Below are 19,278 nucleotides of genomic sequence, written 5' to 3'. Positions count from 1 at the left end.
TCAGAGCCTGAAGACCATGTGCCCGCAAGGCAGCTAGTTATTACACTGTTACACAAACCCTGCTGGCTTTAAGTTTCAAAAAAACATTCAAGCTAATACTTGAAAGGGTTTAGTATTTCTGATAATCCTTTTATATAGGAAAAAAAGTATCTCAATATTTCATTTGTTCCAATAAATTCAACCTGAATGTTTTTCCTAATTACCTGATTGTCAATTATGTCATTAGTTATTTATTAAATGTTTTCTGAAGACTAACACAAAATACAGTTTGAGAGGAAAGATCACTGGGATGGCTGTTGAGCCATTTGAAATACCCTAGTTGGGCTGAAAGCAGATGCTAATATTTGTGTAGAGAGAACGGTTTTCAGAAAAAGAAGCTGTTTTCTCTGAACATCAGAACCAAGAGGTATCAGAAAGCATACTTCCCTTGTGCTGAGAAATTATTATTTTGAGCATTTCACCTTGCACCATGTCAGTCTTCACCAGAAACAGACAGTCCCTCTCAGCTGTAAAGAACTATTAACATCCAGCACAAGGAGACACTGTGCATGACCTTAAACTACTATGGCAGGCAGTGGCAACCGTGCAAAAATGCACATGGGACTACCCTCACCATATAAAAGCACTCAAGTCTTCAGTATTTGTTGAACCACTTAAGGTGACTTCTGTTCATTTTTCTCACCACATCACCCTCTCCTTCCTTCAGACCATTTACTAGCTTCCAGATTCCCCGTAACACATATGAAATTCGTCATGCAATGTCTTCCGTAAGTGTTCCTACCTTCTTCTATTCTGATGCTGCCATCTAGGACTACCTCTTCTCCGTTTGGGCAGGTCATTGTCACATCCATGCTTGGTTTGTTGCTGTCCCTACCATCCATACCCTGTAAACTATGCTGTGAGATTACTGCTACAGCAAGAGTAATGTTGTTTGTGATACTCAGAAAAGAGCCAGCAAGTTGGTGTAGAAAAAACAAAAAAGAAACTCAAAACCCACAAAAAACAAAAAACCAACAACAAATGAACTTTCATAAGGTGCAGTAGGTATCACTTGTAAGACCACCTCACCATTACCAGCTCTGTCCTCAGCTTTTCTCCTCTCATTTGGACCACATTTGAGACTCATTTGTTCATCATCATCTCTAAACAGACTAAAAACCTGTCAGAGGGATAACTGTGCCCTCTCTGTTCCCACAGAATATTGCAGTTACATTTTGAGTTCAGCTTCAAACACTAAGCATTAACGTAATACAAATAAAATTTGGAAATAACTACTGTAACCGAGTGACAAAGTGCAGATAGGGAAGTCTTGGAATATTTTGTTAAGCAGACTGCTTTACTTAGTCGTATTGTATTACCAGCCTTCATCTTTTGTTTCGTGCCAGTAGTGTCATACTTTTACTGATTGTTAAAAGTCTGTAGGGCGAGAAGCTTTTTGCATTAAAGAGAAGGCCAAAGAACTGCTCTGGCTTTACAGTAACTGCTGTGCTCTAGCTGACTTTTCCCTAACCACAGGGCGCAAACATCAACCATTAAGGGAATGATATTCTGGCATTAATGCACATACTTCTGAAAAGAATAGTTTTATCCTCCAGAGTGTCACGGTTTAACCCCAACTGGCAACTAAGCACTGCGTGGCCACTCACTCAATCCCCCTCATGGGATGGGGGAGAAAATTGGAAGAGTGAAAGTGAGAAAACTCATAGGCTGAGATAAAGACAGTTTAACAGGTAAAGCAAAAGCTGAGCACACAAGCAAAGCAAAACAAGGAATTCGTTCCCTCCTTCCCACGGGCAGGCGGGTGTGCAGCCATCTCCAGGGAAGCAGGGCTCCAGCACACATAAAGGTTACTTGGGAAGACAAACGCCATCACTCTGAACATCCCCCCCCCTTCCTCCTTCTTCCCCAGCTTTATATACCAAGCGTGATGTCATACGGTATGGAATATCCCGTTGGGCAGTTGGGGTCAGCTGTCCTGGCTGTGTCCCCTCCCAGCTTCTTCTGCACCCGGCAGAGCATGGGGAGCTGAAAAAGTCCTTGACTCGTGTAAGCGCTACTTAGCAACATCTACAACATCTCCACATTATAAACACTGTTTTTAGCACAAATCCAAAATACAGCCCCATATGAGCTACTGTGAAGAAAACTAACTCCATCTCAGCCGAAACCAGGGCACAGAGACACTTGTTAAGCATACCTGTGTGGAGGTATATGTCCCTCACACAAGCAAGGCTGTGATATTTAAAGTAGCAAGGAATCAAAAACATTAACTGGAAGGGATTTCAGGAGATTTCTAGTACAGCCTTCTGCTTGAAGGAGCTAGCACCAATCTATGAATACTAACAGGAAAATCCGTTGCAGCCACTCTTTTCTATGCCCACAGCAGAAAGGAGAGGGCATGTACAGTGTAGCGCTGAAAAAAACTGCTGCTAAGAAGTTTCTAGTTTTATGTATGTCCGTCTGGAGCAGAATGGCAATGAACACACATCTTCATAGGGCTGTTACAGGATACACAGCAACGAATTTGCAACAAGTTGCAACAGAAGTTAAAAAATAAATTAGAAAGATTCTTAACCATTAAAATAATCAGGATAGAATAGCTGCTCAAGCAGAAGCAGCATAGCTAATAGAGCATTTAAGACTGCAGCTATCTTCCAAAGGGTATTATCTGATGGTACATAAGGAATGCAGTCAACACTGTTCCCAGTTTTCATTTAGAGCTTCTTCTAGATTATACTGTGACTTGAAATTTCTCATGTAGCAGTCTTTCCAACATCCTCCCCCCAAACCATGCCATAACCATAGCTTCTTGCTGTCACTGGGAGAAACCTGTCTGTACTCAAGAATTACCACCATCAAGTAAATCCTGGGATTATAGCATAACTCCTCTGTTTAAGCCTTTCAGCATTAATATAAGCTACACCATTCCCTGCCACAGTCTTCAGCTGTTTGGACCGTCATCATTTTCTATGGCTCTAGACAGCTGCTTAATACATTCTAAATTGTGGCCATTATTCCCATGCTTACTCCTTTGCCTAAGCATCCTTAAGTCCATGGATAGACATCTTCCAAGGTATCATCTTGCTACATTTTAAGATCTGTTCTCACTGAATCGGTCAACAAGAATGTGCAAAAATCTAGTCTGAGGTAAACCTGCTCTCTAAAGCTTCATAATCTCAAAGACTGTCCCTGTCTCTTGCCTTAAGTGCTGCCAGGGGACTCTATTATAGAAATGACATATGCCAGCTGTACACACTTGCCACAAACCAAGTAGCCACCTATAGTAACTGATCTACTCCAAAGACCAATCCATATTCCCTAGATCATCAGGCCAGAATATCTCACATCTATATTGCTGACCATAACAGAAGCAGGAATAGCTGAGAGGCAGCTACACTTTTCCTTTCCCAAAAAGTAATAGAGCAAAGAGATATTGTACAGAGTTAATGGGAATGCGTAGTCCCACAGGAAATTCTGCAGATGTGTAACGATGGGAAGGGGCTCTGAGGAATAGTGGCACCATATCTAGTACCACATTAAGCTGCAAGCCTCCAATTCAGGATCAGCTCCCTTAGTGAGACGAGATGACTTTGCCCTACAAAGAATCATCCCAGACTGTTTAATATTATGATCCTTAGTGACACCACAATATCAAAAGAGCAGTATGGTAAGAAATTTTAGTAGTATTAGCCACTGCTAGCAGAGAGACTGCAATAGTTCTAAGTCACACTGTCTTTTCCAAGGGAAAAGAACAGGTGGCTTCCAAAGCTATTGAACTACTGAAGACATTACTTTTGTTAAACGAACTGCCTCATCATCTTCCAGAAAACAATCACATCTGGACAAACACTTGTCCAAATAGCCACATCGAACCATCCTGGAGCATAAGGATACCTTTATTCAACAGACCCACAGGACAAACTCAAGGACAAAGGCAAGAGCTGCTAAGGGGCTCAGAGACTTGTCTGTTTGGAGGATCTCTGTGTAAATAAATGGTGTAAGTTAGGACAGAAAAAACCAACCTTTTTAGACAGTGGGTCAGTCAAAACTTGTCTGCTCTGCTCCAGCTGATGAACAACATTAGCACTTCCTGAGGCTGTTGCCTAAGGTGTAACTAACACATCACATCTACAGTAGTGCTCTTCATACTACATGAGGTTAGGAATTTCATGCCAGGATTTACTTTTACAGCATACAGAAGAGCAGCCTCCCTCAGATTAGTTTACTAAATTTGATAGAAAATAGCTTATTTGGCATATCACTTTTGAAGAGATAACAGTATCTGGGATATGTCTTACACTGCAAGAGCTACGCCTGCATAAACAAAACCTGATCTTGAATTGCAGCACCTCAAGAAGCCATTTTTCAGGACTACTCTTCAATATATCCCGCATCAATATTTGCTATAGGATGAACTAGAACTGCACTTGATCCCAGATAAAAAACATTTCGTTGAACAGGCATAGGGACAGACTGGTCTGGGACAGTTTGCAGGCAAGTTCCTCCAGGAGCAGCTGGAAATTGTCCTAGAATACAGACCACATCCCATTGGTGCCTAAACTCTCTCACTTCTCCATGGTGTTAAAGTACAGATGCACCAAAATCTTAAGGAACAATTTGACTGAGCGAACTCCAGAACTTTCTCCATCGCACACCAGTTAATACATAGCAACATGTGAAATCCCTACGTCAAGGAAGGACATGAATACGCACGTTTCTTCAGCAATACCAGATCCTGCAGGTAGCTATGGCTGCTTAAGGTCTGCACTGTGGCACTAGAACCGTTATTGTAGAAAGGAAAATAGATACCAATTTCCTACTTTGCACTGTCAGAAGATAGAAAACAGACTTACAGATCACAAACTGTTCTACTAAAGTGACAGACCATTGTTCTGTTGCTTAGTTGAGACCACCAATATCTGCCAAATTAAAGCATAATTATAACAATTCATCTGTATTTCTATATAGATGAGATAAAATTACTGCTACTGATAAGCAAGATTGTCAGTGAAGCATTCAAACAGACCATAGAATCGTTCGTGTTACTGGAATCCTATCTGTCCCTTAGCCTGAGCTCTTTCCTGAGCAAATATTGAACACTTCTTATCATATGCCTGTCTAATGCTAAGCACTATCAGGAAAATAAATCAGGATCTTTAGACCCTAGTATGATAAAGCAAGGATTTTTCAGGTCCAGTGATACCGCAGCAATTTGTTAACCAGATTAGTGTTAGTCTAGCCATTATCTCACAAACGCAATGTTAGCAGTAAGAGCCTGAGTCCTTAAGATCACAATGGTTGAATAGCAAGAACCTACAACCCCTTAGGCCACATGACTAATGTCTCACATTTACCAGATAATTGAACCTGAGTGAGGAAGCCCACAGGAGATTTCATGGAACCTTACAGGACTTTTATAGAAATAATTTCTAGAGAGAAGATAGATGGCATTTCTAAATGTTTAATACATTAAATATTTGCAGTTGTAGGGGAATACCGTCAGACAAGAGGACCTGCCATGCTTTACAGTTAGTCAGAGTCCATCTAATTCAGTTTCCTACTTTACAGCCTGAAACAAGATAATGCTTCAGGCTCCAGCTACATTGCTCTAGAATTAGAGCTGTCCTGCCATACACAGATGGAGACATGGTTGTAAGATTATGTCAACTTTTAGGTTCTGTTCACCTACAGAATCACAAGGCCACAGCCATGACAGAGGCTTTTACAGAGCAGCTATTGCTGACTCACAAAAAGCTTGAAAGTTAAAACAGGATACAAAGAGAACTGGGAGCCAGAGGTCCTGCAGGATAACACTGAACTGTCTACTGCCTCCTACATGTGCTGGAGTTCTGTTATTTCTTGTTTTCAGACCTAAACCTAATGGGATTCAGAAGTCTAACCTGGAGGTGACAAACGCACACATTACCATTATCCCAGATAAAGACTAGATCATAACAAAAAGCAAAAGCAAGACAAAACTCAGAAATTTTATACTTTCAGTTACCAGTGGGCTTTGATTGTCCGAAGTGGGTTATGCCAGTCAAGAAAGGCTTCAGCAGAAAGGGAGGCTATTAGCTCAGTTAATGGGTTTCTTATTAGCTAGCAATAATTATTGTTTGCTCTTTCTAAAAATACTGCCAGCCACAAGCCATTCAACTGTTGCTGTAGTAGCCTCTTCCAGATCCATACTAGAACATTCAGATCTGCCATATACCTAACAGAAACATAACCCTTCAACAGGAGCTAGTCATCAGTTTCAGTTAGATATTTTACTCCCCTGTTAGATCCTTTCAGATTTGAGGGTTGGTGGGTGAGGATTTTATTTGGTTGGTTGTTGGGGGGGGTGGGGCAGGGAGAATGGTTTTCTTTGGGGGTTTTGCCTTTTTTTTGTTTCTGGTTTGTGTTAACTTTTTTTATGCAAAATAGATCAGATGGAAATTTGGATGACGGATTGCTCTTTCAACTACCCCTTGCACTGGTATTCAGCTACAGTGACAGCTACAAAATAGAAAACTCTTCATTGCTTGCTACAGTAGTCTAACATTGTAAGAGTCTGTATCAGACAGCTAGGGGCTGTAGAGTTCAAACCCTCAGAACACTTGTAGAAAACTGAGCATCTAACAGGCCACCGCTTAACTAGTTGCAATAGTAGGAGACAACTTGAGCAAGATATGATTGCTCATACATTGCCCTACCCTTTCACAGTCCCACTAGAAAAGGGAACTAAGTATTTCCACAAGGCATCTCTGTTTCTCATAACAGAAGTGGCTGTGGATGGCTAGTAAAAATATTCATGCCTGATGTTCTGCTAAAGGTGAGATGAAGTCTGTCAGACACAGATCATAAGTCTGTGTTGGACATGCAACGAGATGCCAGCTGATCTATGTCATTAGCTACAGAAGTTAACTAATCAGAACTAAATTTATATAACCTCACACTGGAGAGGTCCATCAATATCTAAGGGTGTCTGTGGATGCACAGGTGAACAGAAGTCCTTCATTTGTGCAGTTTGCCACTATACTTGGTTTCTTCTTCTGTTCTGCATCATTCAAGATTTAATGGTTTGAACTATATATTGAGTTTTCTGTAATAGACTTAAACAGGGTTAGAAGGGACAATAAAGTCCCCCTGTTTTGGCTCATCCGTTTAGTAACCCCCCTCAAAGTATCTCTCAACTATTTATCCAGTTTCTTTTCTGAACCACACAAGCTTCTTGCCAAAGGATGTTATGGAGATAAACTCTGTGGCTCCACTATTGGCTGAATATGCAACCATATCACTGTATTTTATTTTGAACATGACTTCCACCAGTTTCATTTAATCCCCCCTAGTTCTTGTGCATTTAGTCAATTCTTTTCTCAACTGAAGCATCTCAGCTTACTTGATCATTTCTTGAAAGAAGGCTACTCCAGACCTCTGACCATCCTCATTACCACCAAGCTCTTCTATAGTTCCACTACATTTGAGATAAGGGGACTAAAGCTGTACAGTATTCAAGATCTGAGATCCAATATACAGTGCCATGATGTTCCTTGGATTGTTCTCTGTTCTTACCTAAAAATTCCTAACATTTTATCTGTTTTGTTTGCTGCAAAGCACTGAATTAATGCTTCCACAAACTGTATCATAACTACAGCATTTCATTCCTCCATGGTGACGGTCAGTTCAAAACTCACTTTTTATTTGAGCCTACATTTGGGGGTTGTTTTTGCATATGGGCATTTACCTTACACAGGTTAAATTCTTCAGCCAGGACTCAGCATTACCGAGTCCTGAGTAACTTTGGACTACCAAACTTGCCTGACTGCTCATCCTTTAACACTTATGTAGCTATGTTAAGCAGCACGTACCTTGCTGAACTCAGCTGGCAATCCACCTCCATTGATGGAGCTGGCCATTTACATCAGAACTTCTGTTTACCCATCCTTCTCTCAATAACTTCTGCATACCAAAGCCTGGGTCCTAGTTCTATGGCCAACAGGCTTCCTTAAACAGACTTCCTGGACTTAGATTCCAAAACATTTTTGGCTGGTAGACTAAATCACTCATCTATATGTTTGCTGATCTCTTCATAGAACTTCAAGACATTGAAAAGCAGGACTTTCCTTCACAGAACCAATGGTGACTCTTCCCAGGTAGACACTAATTTTGCCTTTTATTATAGTTATTATTGATTTGCCCAGTAGACCTGGCAGTTGGTTAACAGACCTGCAGTTCCCCAGCTCCTTCATTGAACCTTCTTTATAGACTGGCATCACATTTATCACCCCTTGCTCCTCAGGAACCGAGCCAGGGAAGTGAGGGGGATACATGTTGCTAATATTAATCCAGATATTCCAACCCCAAGTTAAGAATTTTTGGGCAAATGTTATACTCACGGTGACTTGTTTGCTTATTCTACTGTCGTGGTTTAGCCGGCAGCTCAGCCCCACACAGCCGCTCGCTCACTCCCCCACCGGTAGATGGGGGAGGGAATCAGAAGGGTAACGCTCGTAGGTTGGGATAAGAACGGTTTAATAATTAAAATTAAAAGAAACAACAACAGAAATGCAACGGAAAGGAGAACAACGAGAGGCGCAAAGCCCCGGGGGAGGGGGGGAAGGGAGAGGGGAGGGGCGGGGAGGGGAACGGACCGCCGAAACTAACCACAGCCGCCCGCCGACCCGGCGCGCTCCCGAGCCGCAACTGCCCCCCCGCCATATACTGGTCGTGGAGTCACGTGGTATGGAGTGACCCTGCCACTGGCCAGTCGGGGTCAGCCGCCCCCGCCGTGGCCCCGCCCCTCCCAGCCCCCCCCCACGCGGCAGAGCGCGGGAAGCCGGAAAGGCAGCCGCCCCCCACGGTGAGGAGGATTAACCCCTTCTCAGCCAAAACCAGCACATCTACTTGTACCGTAGACTTGGTTAAAGTTGCTTCAAATTTAGACAGATCTTCTGCCGAGTGTTGTAGCTGATAAGTTTTATACACAGTATTTTAATCCCATAAGTGTCTGTATTCATGCGCTGCTTTGCAAGGAGTAAGACTTTCCATCCCCAGGTTAAAAAGTCACAGGAAACTTAAGAGACCTCTCAGTCAGTGGCACATTTGAGAAGAGTCCAGGTACCTTCTTTCACAGCTATCCATTAGAAGAACAGCTTCCCCAACTAGAATATATATTCAGAAGCTTTGACAAGAGCGTAAGATTTACAGTGAGCTATAAGACAGCCTTATGTAACAAAGATTTTGCAACAGTGTCATCTGTCCTTACTATAGTAACTTTAACATACATTTCATAAAATTAGGATAAACAGCCTAACCAGAGTTCAAGCTTTTCACAAGCTAACAAAGCACACTTTCTAACTGTTAGTGTCATTTTTATAATGCTCTTAATTCAATGTTCTCCTCAGGAGAACGAGATAGGCCTTAAAAAGAAAGGGATTGAGAACGTCATTTGACTAGTCTCAGACCACTTCAAGACATTTTGTGCATGCAAAAGTACATTCTAAAACCCAAAAGAAAGAGGTAGATAATAAATAGCTTACAAAGTAAAACTATAATGTGCCACCTGAATAAGGTACAGAAGACAGACAAATTTTAACTTACTAGCTTAATAGGCTTTTAAACAGCACTTGTGTCTATTCACACTATTCTCAGGAGTAAGAGAGGTAATTTTAAGTTAGGTTCCTTGAGTTCAATAGATCCTTATGACAGTTTTCCTTCTTTAGTATTCATGTCTGCAGAATCCCACAAACAACTCACTAACTGACTTGGACATCCCAAATCACAATCAATTTTATTCTGTATTTTTTTTCCAAACCCAAAAGGAAAGTTAGAGGTTAACGCTGATAAACCAAAATGCTGACCTTTGACTTCTGAAGAAAACTGAGCCAGGTGCCGTGTTACAAAGAGTCGCAGTTGCTGATTCAGGTCACAGGACAGAGTGTTGATGTTCCAGGAACGAATTCCTGTTCCCCCCAACAAAAAAAAAAAAAGAAAAAAGAAATAGTGAGCTGTTATTACATTTACTCCAGAAACAGAAATTGATATAGAGAAGTTAACAGGACACACGAGGACCAGCCATGCTCTTCTAAAAAAGCATACTTAGGATGGAGAAAGCCTTCAGAAGCAGAAGGCCGTAAGATGCTTACCTTCCATCAAACATCTATCCCTGAAGTACATGCAGTGAGCAAGCCTTTATTGAACATGGGCTTCACACAAGTGTAACTAACAAGCTACAAGGGACTGAGGCTAAATAAATTACAGTACCGCCTAACCAAGCAAATACATTATGTTAGTTTTACACCTTCTGCATTGTCCAGCATTGGTCACTCGTAGAGATGGACTATTGGATGCTTAAACTACCAAATGGCTCAGAGACACCAGCTTCTCTACTGTTATAGCCTGTGCATCCTCCAAGTCACAGGAGCCCCTCCACACTTCGCTCTGCCTAATCACTCCTTCAAAGCCCCTGATCCCACTGAGACCCTTTGAGTTTGCTCTTTAATCTATGTAATCTTTGTAAGCTAATCGCCTTCACATCACAGCAGGAAGCAGCATCTGCTCCCAGAGCAAGTGGCACCATGCCATACTGGGGAAGTCACCTTCAGACCTCAGTGTGAGCAGTTGTACATCCTGGCTGACAGATCTTTGCACACCAGTAAGGAGCAGCCTCTCCTAGATGGTGTGATACTACGCTTTGGCACCATGAACAAAACCAGGATAGATGCATGAATTGCTACTCCAGCCTCTTGTGCTGCTGCCTGCTGAAGTACAGATGTTGAAGGCCAGTACCACAGACTTCTAAGAGTTAACTGAAACAGGAATTTCAGCCCCAGTGTTTACTGATGGGGTCCTCACTGAAAACTCTTCCACCATCTTCTGGAGGTGTGTCCTGTCTTACACAAAATATAAAAATTTATTGAATCTGGCATCTGCCTTCTTTCACGTGAAGTCCGTTGATTTTTCATGGAGAAGTCATTCCCGGTTACTGCAGTTCTAGTTTTCCAGCACAGTAACTTCCCCTTGTGCAACAGCTTCTGCTGGCCACTGGTGGGAAACAGGATCTTCTAGGATACAAGCACCAGCTTTGTACACATAACCAAGATAGAGTTGGTAATCATTGCGTCACACAGCTCAGTAGTCTCAAGGCCTGTAGAATCTACAGCAGCTCAAGAAACCTTTGTTCTTAGTTTCTTTTTCTGGTGACAGCTGAGACATATAGCTTATTTATTACCTGACAGTCTGCACTGTAGAGTGCACAAAAACCCCTCAGTAAACCCTCTGAACATCAGAGGGAAAGGAAAAAGAGAAAGAAAAAACACTTACCATCACCTTCAGTGTCACAGAACATCTATTTCTTTCAGTATGGGCATGGGATAGGAACAAATGAAACATGTAATAAAAGTCAGTGAGCAAGAAGGTGAACAAAATGTTTTCCTATGCCACACTCTTGGAAAGCACGATTGTTTAAACAAATGTCCCATATAAGTGCATCCTAATGCAGTACTGATGAGCATTCTAACCTGGCCAGGAACAAGATGGCACTCTGCAGAGCAAATCCTGCTGACTCTAGCTGCTGTGTCACTGTCATGGTGTCCTACTGCAGCAATAAGTGCTATCTGAGGTACTGCTACATCCTCTAGGATGCAGAAAGAAGGGATCCTCTTTCAGAGCAAGGAAAGGGAAGAGTGAAATAATCATCTTACTCATCATCCTACTTGCAACAATTTATTCATATTTTTTCTCCTCCATGTAGTCTGAAGTTATTCCTAATCTCTCCCCACTTGCCACAATTTCAATTTATCACCCTGTGGGACAGGAGCCATAACATTTGTCCTTGCTGATTAGTATCTTCTACCTCCTGATACAAGAGTACAGACTATGCCATAATAAGGTTTCTAAATATTCTCACTCTTTGCACATGCATGGCTTGGGCAAGATACCATGTGACTCATCAGTTTTCCATTTCTTTCCTTATGCCCTTGTGAACTTTATTTCCTGCTGAGGTAATTGGCTTATAAGATTTGGCATTCCCCCTAATACCAGACCTAGCCTTCCACTTATTGTTTCAAAACTGGACAAAAGTCACACAGAAAAATAAGTCCAGTATTTTATTAGACAGCATTTTAGAATAACTGCTGTTCAAACATCCCACAGATACACAATACCACTGCTTAAGAAGTATTACACAAGGAAACAAGCAGGTTCCCATGATGTCCTATAGTCACTGCTCCATTCTCCTGAACCAAGGTATAGGAAACAGTATGGGAAAACACACTTTCTGGATAAGCCAGAGCAAGAGATTTATCCACTGAAAAAAATCTTTGTGGTGTTGGTTTTTTTTTGCACAGACGGGGCGCCACAGCCAACAGAACAAAGACAACCCAAAACCTAGCTTTTTCATCATTTCAAAAACCCTGCCTAGATGTATAGTATATAACCCTTCAGACCAGCTTTGCTTGCTAACTTTATTTACCAGTTTTGTTGATCAGATTGTTATCCTGGCTATAAGCCCCTTACCATATTTATCAAGTTGCAGAAGCATTTTGTTATTGATACTGCTTTGTTTTCTGAGGAAATCAAAGGTGCTCATCAGCCTGTTCTACCCTCACACAAACCTCACATGAAGCAAGCTATCATTTAAGAAACGGGAATCATCATGTGTGTACCATTTCCACATTTCTTGAACTCCCTGAATCAAGAGTATGGCTGTCTCCAACATTATAATATGCTGTCTGTTCACAGATCAAGACCTTGCTGTCATTTTAACTATTCTTACTTTTTCTATTCATCTTCCAATTGGCAGATCTTTGACTATTTCAAGAAGAGGTCATTCTCCCATTTCACAGTGGGGAAACTCCTCTATGACTTGCTGGAGGTCCTACTCCAAGTCCGTGGCAGAGGAAGGTCCAAAATCCAGGTTCCTAGCTCCCTCAGCAGTTCAATTCTACTGTTAGTAACTTACCAATACTGCTTAAATAGCTGTCATGCAAAGAAGTGTCTGCACTTGCCAGAATTTCAGTAGGCTTCTGGTCAGACAAAACTAACAGTAGAACTTCATTCTGCTGTGGCAGTGACAATTAATATTGCAAAATCAGCAATTTTTTTTCCCTCTCCAACGGGTATCCCTAGGTTATTGGCATATGACCACAGAAGCAAAGAGCAAAATCTGTTAGCTTACAGGCTGATCTGTCACAATTTCAAAGATACAGAGCATGGGTAAGGATGCACGTTGGCACACCAGTTCAGCGAAGTGCCAAGCAAAGATGATCATCCTGTTGTGCAGAAAGCAGGAGCAGCCTCTTCAAAGAAGGGCTTTCAGAGGCCAAATGGCCATAATCTGACCTACCCCTGCTGAATAAAGCCATGCCTTGGAAAAAGGAATGAAACATTGCTCTCAAAGTAGCTGGTAAAAGGCCAGCTAGCAGAGATGGATGGAAAAGATGCTGAAGTGGAGAAATTGGACAAGATTCGACATCTTTACACCCACTCTCTTAAATTGCACTGTCCATCTGTTCCTCAGTACTGTTCACGCTTGAGAGGAAAACAGTCACAGAAGTATCTCTGAATAACAGAGCTTGGCCAATAGCTGTAACTGTTACCACTGGCATCTTTTAACTGAACGTGTCTTGGAAATGGGGAGTGGGGTGAAGAAATACATGCAAAGTCAAAAGGCCGTTACTGTATTTCTCAGAGGTGTACTAAACTGCTTATTAGGACAGGGATTCCCTTAAGGTCCTGATGTAGCTGACAACCTCTCTTTCTTAGGAACCATCAGAAACTGCTACAAAGCAAGAACTACCACCTCACCACCTCCTTCCCCTTGCTTTTAAACAACACTGCATCTAATATACAAAGACTAATTAATTGCCAAGGCCTCTGGGCACTACCACAATGTGGTTAAAGGAGCAAAGTGTTATAGCAGTCCTATCTGGCCCCGTATCATTCCTGAAGCAATTCACTGCACTGTTGTGGCTTATCCTCCCTCAGCCTCTCTGGTCGACACAGTTGCTCTCTGGACAGGGAGAGGCCATAGCACAACAGGCCCCTGTTTGCAGCTGTCCCCTTGCACCACAGTAAACAGTCAAGCAAGACAAATCCACCAACTACTAAGACAGAAATAAGATGACACACTAATAAAATAGAAGCTTGGGGAAATTAAAACCATAAAAGTGTCTTGAAGCTTTAATACATTCAAGAACCGCATTTCACCAACGCAAATAAAGGAATGCTCGGGGGAGGAAAAAGACACAGCAATTTACGGCCTGAACGCCTGCAAGCATGCCAGCCTGCAGGAACAGAGCCAGGATGACTCGTTCTTGATGCCATCTGCCACCGGGCTCGTCCTCGCTGGGGCCGGCACTCGGCTCACCGCTAACCCTGCGGGCTGCGCCACCGGGGCGCGCGCCCCGCCCGCGCCCAGCGGCGCTTCTCCCCCGGCACCTGCGGCCCGCACCTCCCGCCCGCCGCCCCCGGCGGGCCCCTGCCCCGCCCGCGCCGCGGGCCCGCGCCGCCGTCCCTGCGGGAGGAGGGGGAGCGAAGCCCTGCGGCGGGGCGGCAGGGCCTCAGGGCAGGGCCAGCTCCGGCGGCTCCGCCTGGGGCCGCGCGGCGGGGTCAACGCGGCGGGCGCGGACGGGGTCGCATCCCCGCGGCGCTCGGAGGCAAGGGCCGCCGCCCCCGCCTCGCCCCGGGGCCTCCCGCCGTGGTCCCGCTCCTCACCGCGCTCCAAGGCGACGCGCAGCGCCTCCCGCTCCGGCTCCGTCCCGATCTCCCCGATCACGACGAGCAGCGCGTGCCTCCACGGCTCCCGGCGGCGCCGCCCGCCCGGCGGCCAGGCCTCTGCCGTCGCCATAGAGACCGGCCCGGCCGCGGTCTCCATGGCAACCCCGGCGGCCGCTGCTGCAGCGCGCGCTGACTGGCGCACGGCTCTTAAAGAGCCCTGGGCCGCTCCCCGATTGGCCGAGCTGGCACGTGGTCCTGCGCTACTGCGGAGGGCGTGGCCCCCGGGCCCCGGCCCCGGCCCCTCAGCCGGGGCTCCAGCTCCAGCCGGGCCCCGCGCAGGGCCCGGGCACACCCGGCAGACGCAGCCTGGGCTCCAGGAGGCCCCGGTTCTCTCCCGGCTCAGGCGGGCCTGTCCGCAGGCGCGGGGCGCGGCGCCGTCCCTGAGGAGAGCGCGGCTGCCGGTGAGCCCCAGCCGGCGTTGGGGGAGCGGGGCTCCCGGTCCGCGGGTGGGCACGGCTGCGCGCCCTTCTTCTGGCGCTGGGGGAGGAGCTGTACAGCTGCCAAGCGCAGATGCTCGAAACCGTGTGCCGGGCTGACGAGCTTTAAAAGAATAATTCGGAGGGGAGATCAGTTCGCCTTGGAGACTTGAGTGTGACGGGGTTACTTAAATACAGAAATCCACGGAGATTTTTAAATGCCTGGTGTTGATTTGTTGCAGTACCTACAATAAAATCACGGAAGCCAGCAGTGCTCACAGATGCCTAGGCTTGGCATCATTGCTTACATTCCTTCCTTCTTCTCCATCACTTGGTAGTAAGCAGAACAGTCAGATCTTCACCTCTTCCTGGTGGTTCTTCTTCCTGTGGTTCAGTTAAAGACAAGTGTAACAGTCTCCAACAGTAAGTGATGACATTCCCTAGATTCCAGAAACATGAGATACGAGAAAAATCCCTCTGAATTTTGCTAGTCACCAGTGTAAAACTGTTGTGAGCTGTCAACTGCCATGCAGACAGACAGCTGTGTAGACAGGAGTTAACGTCCAGGGTGACCGGAAAGGGCCTTAATTCAGGGTGCAAGTCCATATCACTAACAGTCAGTTCTAGCTAGCCACATCTTCAAAGCACTTCAGTGCCGTGTGTGGAAAAGCTGAGCAAACTCAAAGTATGCGACTTCTGCATGCTGAACAAGGAAGAGCAACCAGAAAGTAGTTTTGGATAGAAAAATCCATGTCTTTTATGACAAAGAAAGGGAGATCCATCCTGTGCTGATGCAGCTGGGTGGAAAAGCAACCCAGCTATTGTCAAACAAGAGTCGAGTCAGCAATAATCTGCAGCATTTCCTAAGCCAGTATCAGGTTCTGCCCCTGCAGTCTGCAAGATTTCCACAGAGGTGAGCTACATGTTGGGAGGTTTGATGGGGAGATAAACCAGTGTCCTGCCTGGTTTTGTTCCTTAGTACCCGCCAAGCCTACGGTGAGGACACAGCTGAAACCTCAGAAGGTTCGGACAGTCGGTATTTTGGCAAGCATATGTGAATCTATAGTGTCATAAGACTCTGACAGAAGATAATCAGGAAAAAAGCCAACCACAGAAAGGGAGAAAAATCCAGAATAATAATCTTTGCAGGCTACAACTGATGTTACTAGCTTACAGAGTTTTCTGAAACTGAGATCTTTAATGAAAAGGTTGCGCAGTAGGTCTTTTGTGGTGACACCACTGACTGTGGTCTTTATGAAATAAATCTTACAAACAGAGAGAAATAGTGCATCAAAATGGTTAATTTCTTTCTGTGTGTTGTAACTTGCACAACAGCATTAATTTAGTTTGTACCAAGGGATTGCACTGAACCAAGTAAATATGTTAATAAAGCAATAAACGTGCAAATAAACACCAACGCACAATAAATTCCATTGTGAAAGTAGGATTGTAGATCACGGAGGGAAAACATGATGAAAAAAAATGAAGATGAAAGACACTTAGAGATTTCCATACCAGCTGGTAGAAGTGCCTTCTGTTCTCAGGTGATTCAGTCGTAATACGTGCTGCTTATTTTTGATGTGGTAGCTTTCCAGAGCTGCAGCTTTTGACTGCAGTGCAGAGAGGCTCCTCCAGCTGGCTTTCTGCCAAGGAGAAAAGAAACAGGAGATGTGCAAACTGGAGTGAAAGCTTAAAAAGAATATCCAAGCATGGTTCTGTACCACAGAGACTAGAACCTCCAGAGAAGACCATTTACAGTTAAGAGATGGGTTTTTATGATGCAGTCCATTTGTGTTCTTCTAGTGTACCATCAAAAGATAGAATGATATTTCTGTTGCTTTCTGATGTGCATCAGTGCTGGCTGTGGTCACAGTAGAATTGGGGCGGCTTGAGTCCCAGTGTGCGTGCACCGCATAAGGCAGCAAAATGAGGGATTTCCAGCCTACTAAGTTCCTCCTTTTCCCTGTAAATTCACACTCTGGATCCACAAAACACATCTGTATAGGAATTATGGTGTAAGTTTCTGCCTTCATGCTGCAACATGCAGCAGTAGCTGGCACCCCCACGAAATATCAAAAGCTGAGTGGGCTGCTTACAAATATTATAGGTCCTGACAAACATCACAGAATGAGAGGTGGCAAAAGCAGATAAAAGGATTACCTCTGAACAGTGAAAGATGATGAATCACAGGTAAATGACCATTATAAAAATTGATTTAGAAAGTAGGCTTAAAATAGTGTAAAAAGGATCTTCATAATATCACGAGAAGAACAATCTACACAAGTGCAGTTTCTCAGTGCTTTTGCCTGGAAGGGTGACTTCCTGTCCTCCCCAGTTAACAATGTCCATGTGAATAAAAGTACTTCTGGGAACCAGAGATCTGTGGCAGCATCTGAATGGGGATAATGCCTTTAACTGAGGTAAAATGTAATGCCATTTTGGCTGTGACATTTCTAAGATGCAGCGAAAAATAGGTGACTGCCTAAAGGGACTTTGTCCTTTGTTCAGGCCTTTACCTCTCCTGTGGTGAACACAGCTACCCTTAAATAGAGCAGAAGAACCTGACTTAGATAATGCTTCTATGTAGAGATGGAGCCGTGTGGTCATTTATACTGTCACTTCCAGGATGGGTTGTAAGATACAGAAAGAGAAACAGAGGGCTAAGCCGGTCAGGTTAACCAAACCACTTATATTTTTGCTTCTTTTTAACCCCATGGATGATTTGTCACAGTAGTACTGCAATTCCTCCCACTTTTGTCCCACAGAAGGTGTTGCAAGATACTGAATGTCTCCTGTGCAATGTAGAACAACTGCAGCTCTGATCAAGCCTAGGATCTAAGTGCCTATGAAAATATCATGTACTTCATTGTGTCATTTCCAGTGATCCAGAGCTTTAGAATTAAAATAGATGTTTATTTTAAGAAAGGTACTAATTTGTACTGATGCGGCAATCCCTCTTTGAAGCCAAGGTAGTTTTTAATCGATTAAATATGTAATACAAAGTGGCCAGAATTCTTACCTTTTTGTCTTGTCGTTCCTCATAACTAAAAACAGTTGAAATAATGTAGCTGAAACAGTCAGGCAAAGCACAAGCATAAAAAACGAGCAAAAATTGAATATTACTAAGATTTTTTTTTCAGACTGAACTGTACGGGTTGCCAGCAGCCTCACAGAGCAGTGCAAAGAAACTATAACACTACGCTTCCCACCGTAACTATGTATATGTCTTTCACAACTTCCTTTGCTTAGTAAAGCCATGCAGTGATTTTAAGATTTCTCCAAAAGAAGGTGCAAAGAAACTATACGATCTTGGCTTAGAGTGAAATTGCTAAATTGCAGTATTACATGGAGCATTTTGTGTTACTGAATACGTCAGGAGTATTCCAAGGAAGTGATATGCAGGTTAATAAGTATAATGTATGCTTAAGAAGGTAGTTAATTTGCTGTGGCAATCTTAGCCATGTAACGCTCACATGATTAAATATCTGTCCTTTTTGTTGTTGTTGTTGTATTCATATGGTGAACACTTCTTTGTGGTCAGTCCTTCTCAAATTAAGAATATAGATACATTGCAATAATGGCAAGGGCCTTTGCCTGAAGGTTACAGAAGAGCAATAAATGGCATTGTCATTCATGGTTGATGCTACTCCCACTGTATATCTTTCAGTGCTCTACTACTCCTGGAGCACACAGCCTCTGAACACCTGTTAAGTGATCAAATAAACGACACATCTTGTATGTTGGCACTGAAATTCAACAGCAATGAAAGACTAAGTAAATCAACTTTAAAATTAATATAAAAATATCTAACTAAAAGTTTGACAAAGAGGTGTACGTAGATATAAGAAATAGGGTTTAAGAACACAGTAAGTACAAAAATGCTGTTTCACTTATCCTCTGGGATTGATTTAGAGGTTTGCCTGTCCTGCAGGGTTTGGCATTACTGGACCTAAGGAAGCAGTTTCAGGTCTGCTGCCTAAGGAGTTTGTGACATCACAAGTACATCAGGAGAAGAAGAGACCTCCACTTTCGCATCTCAAAAGGTAACACAAGCAAATTCATTGTTTAAAGGTATTTATCCCACAGCTCGCAGTAATGTCTC

General features: G+C 43.7%; 1 protein-coding gene across 1 annotated transcript in view; it reads right to left on the bottom strand.

Annotated features, from left to right (window-relative positions):
• Window positions 1–14,870, bottom strand: part of MAP1A (microtubule associated protein 1A) — a 73,084-nt gene extending 58,214 nt beyond the window's left edge. The window contains exons 1-2 of the mRNA XM_064455899.1: window positions 14,698–14,870; window positions 9,843–9,944 (exon numbers count right to left, since the gene is read on the bottom strand). Of these exons, the coding sequence (XP_064311969.1) occupies window positions 9,843–9,944; window positions 14,698–14,857 (262 nt within the window). The 5' untranslated portion in view covers window positions 14,858–14,870. The remainder of the gene's footprint in view (window positions 1–9,842; window positions 9,945–14,697) is intronic.
• Window positions 14,871–19,278: the final 4,408 nt, after the last annotated feature.

The sequence above is a fragment of the Phalacrocorax carbo genome, chromosome 7 (assembly GCF_963921805.1).
Source record: "Phalacrocorax carbo chromosome 7, bPhaCar2.1, whole genome shotgun sequence".
Lineage (NCBI taxonomy): Eukaryota > Metazoa > Chordata > Aves > Suliformes > Phalacrocoracidae > Phalacrocorax > Phalacrocorax carbo.
This window is presented reverse-complemented; position numbering and strand designations above follow the sequence as displayed.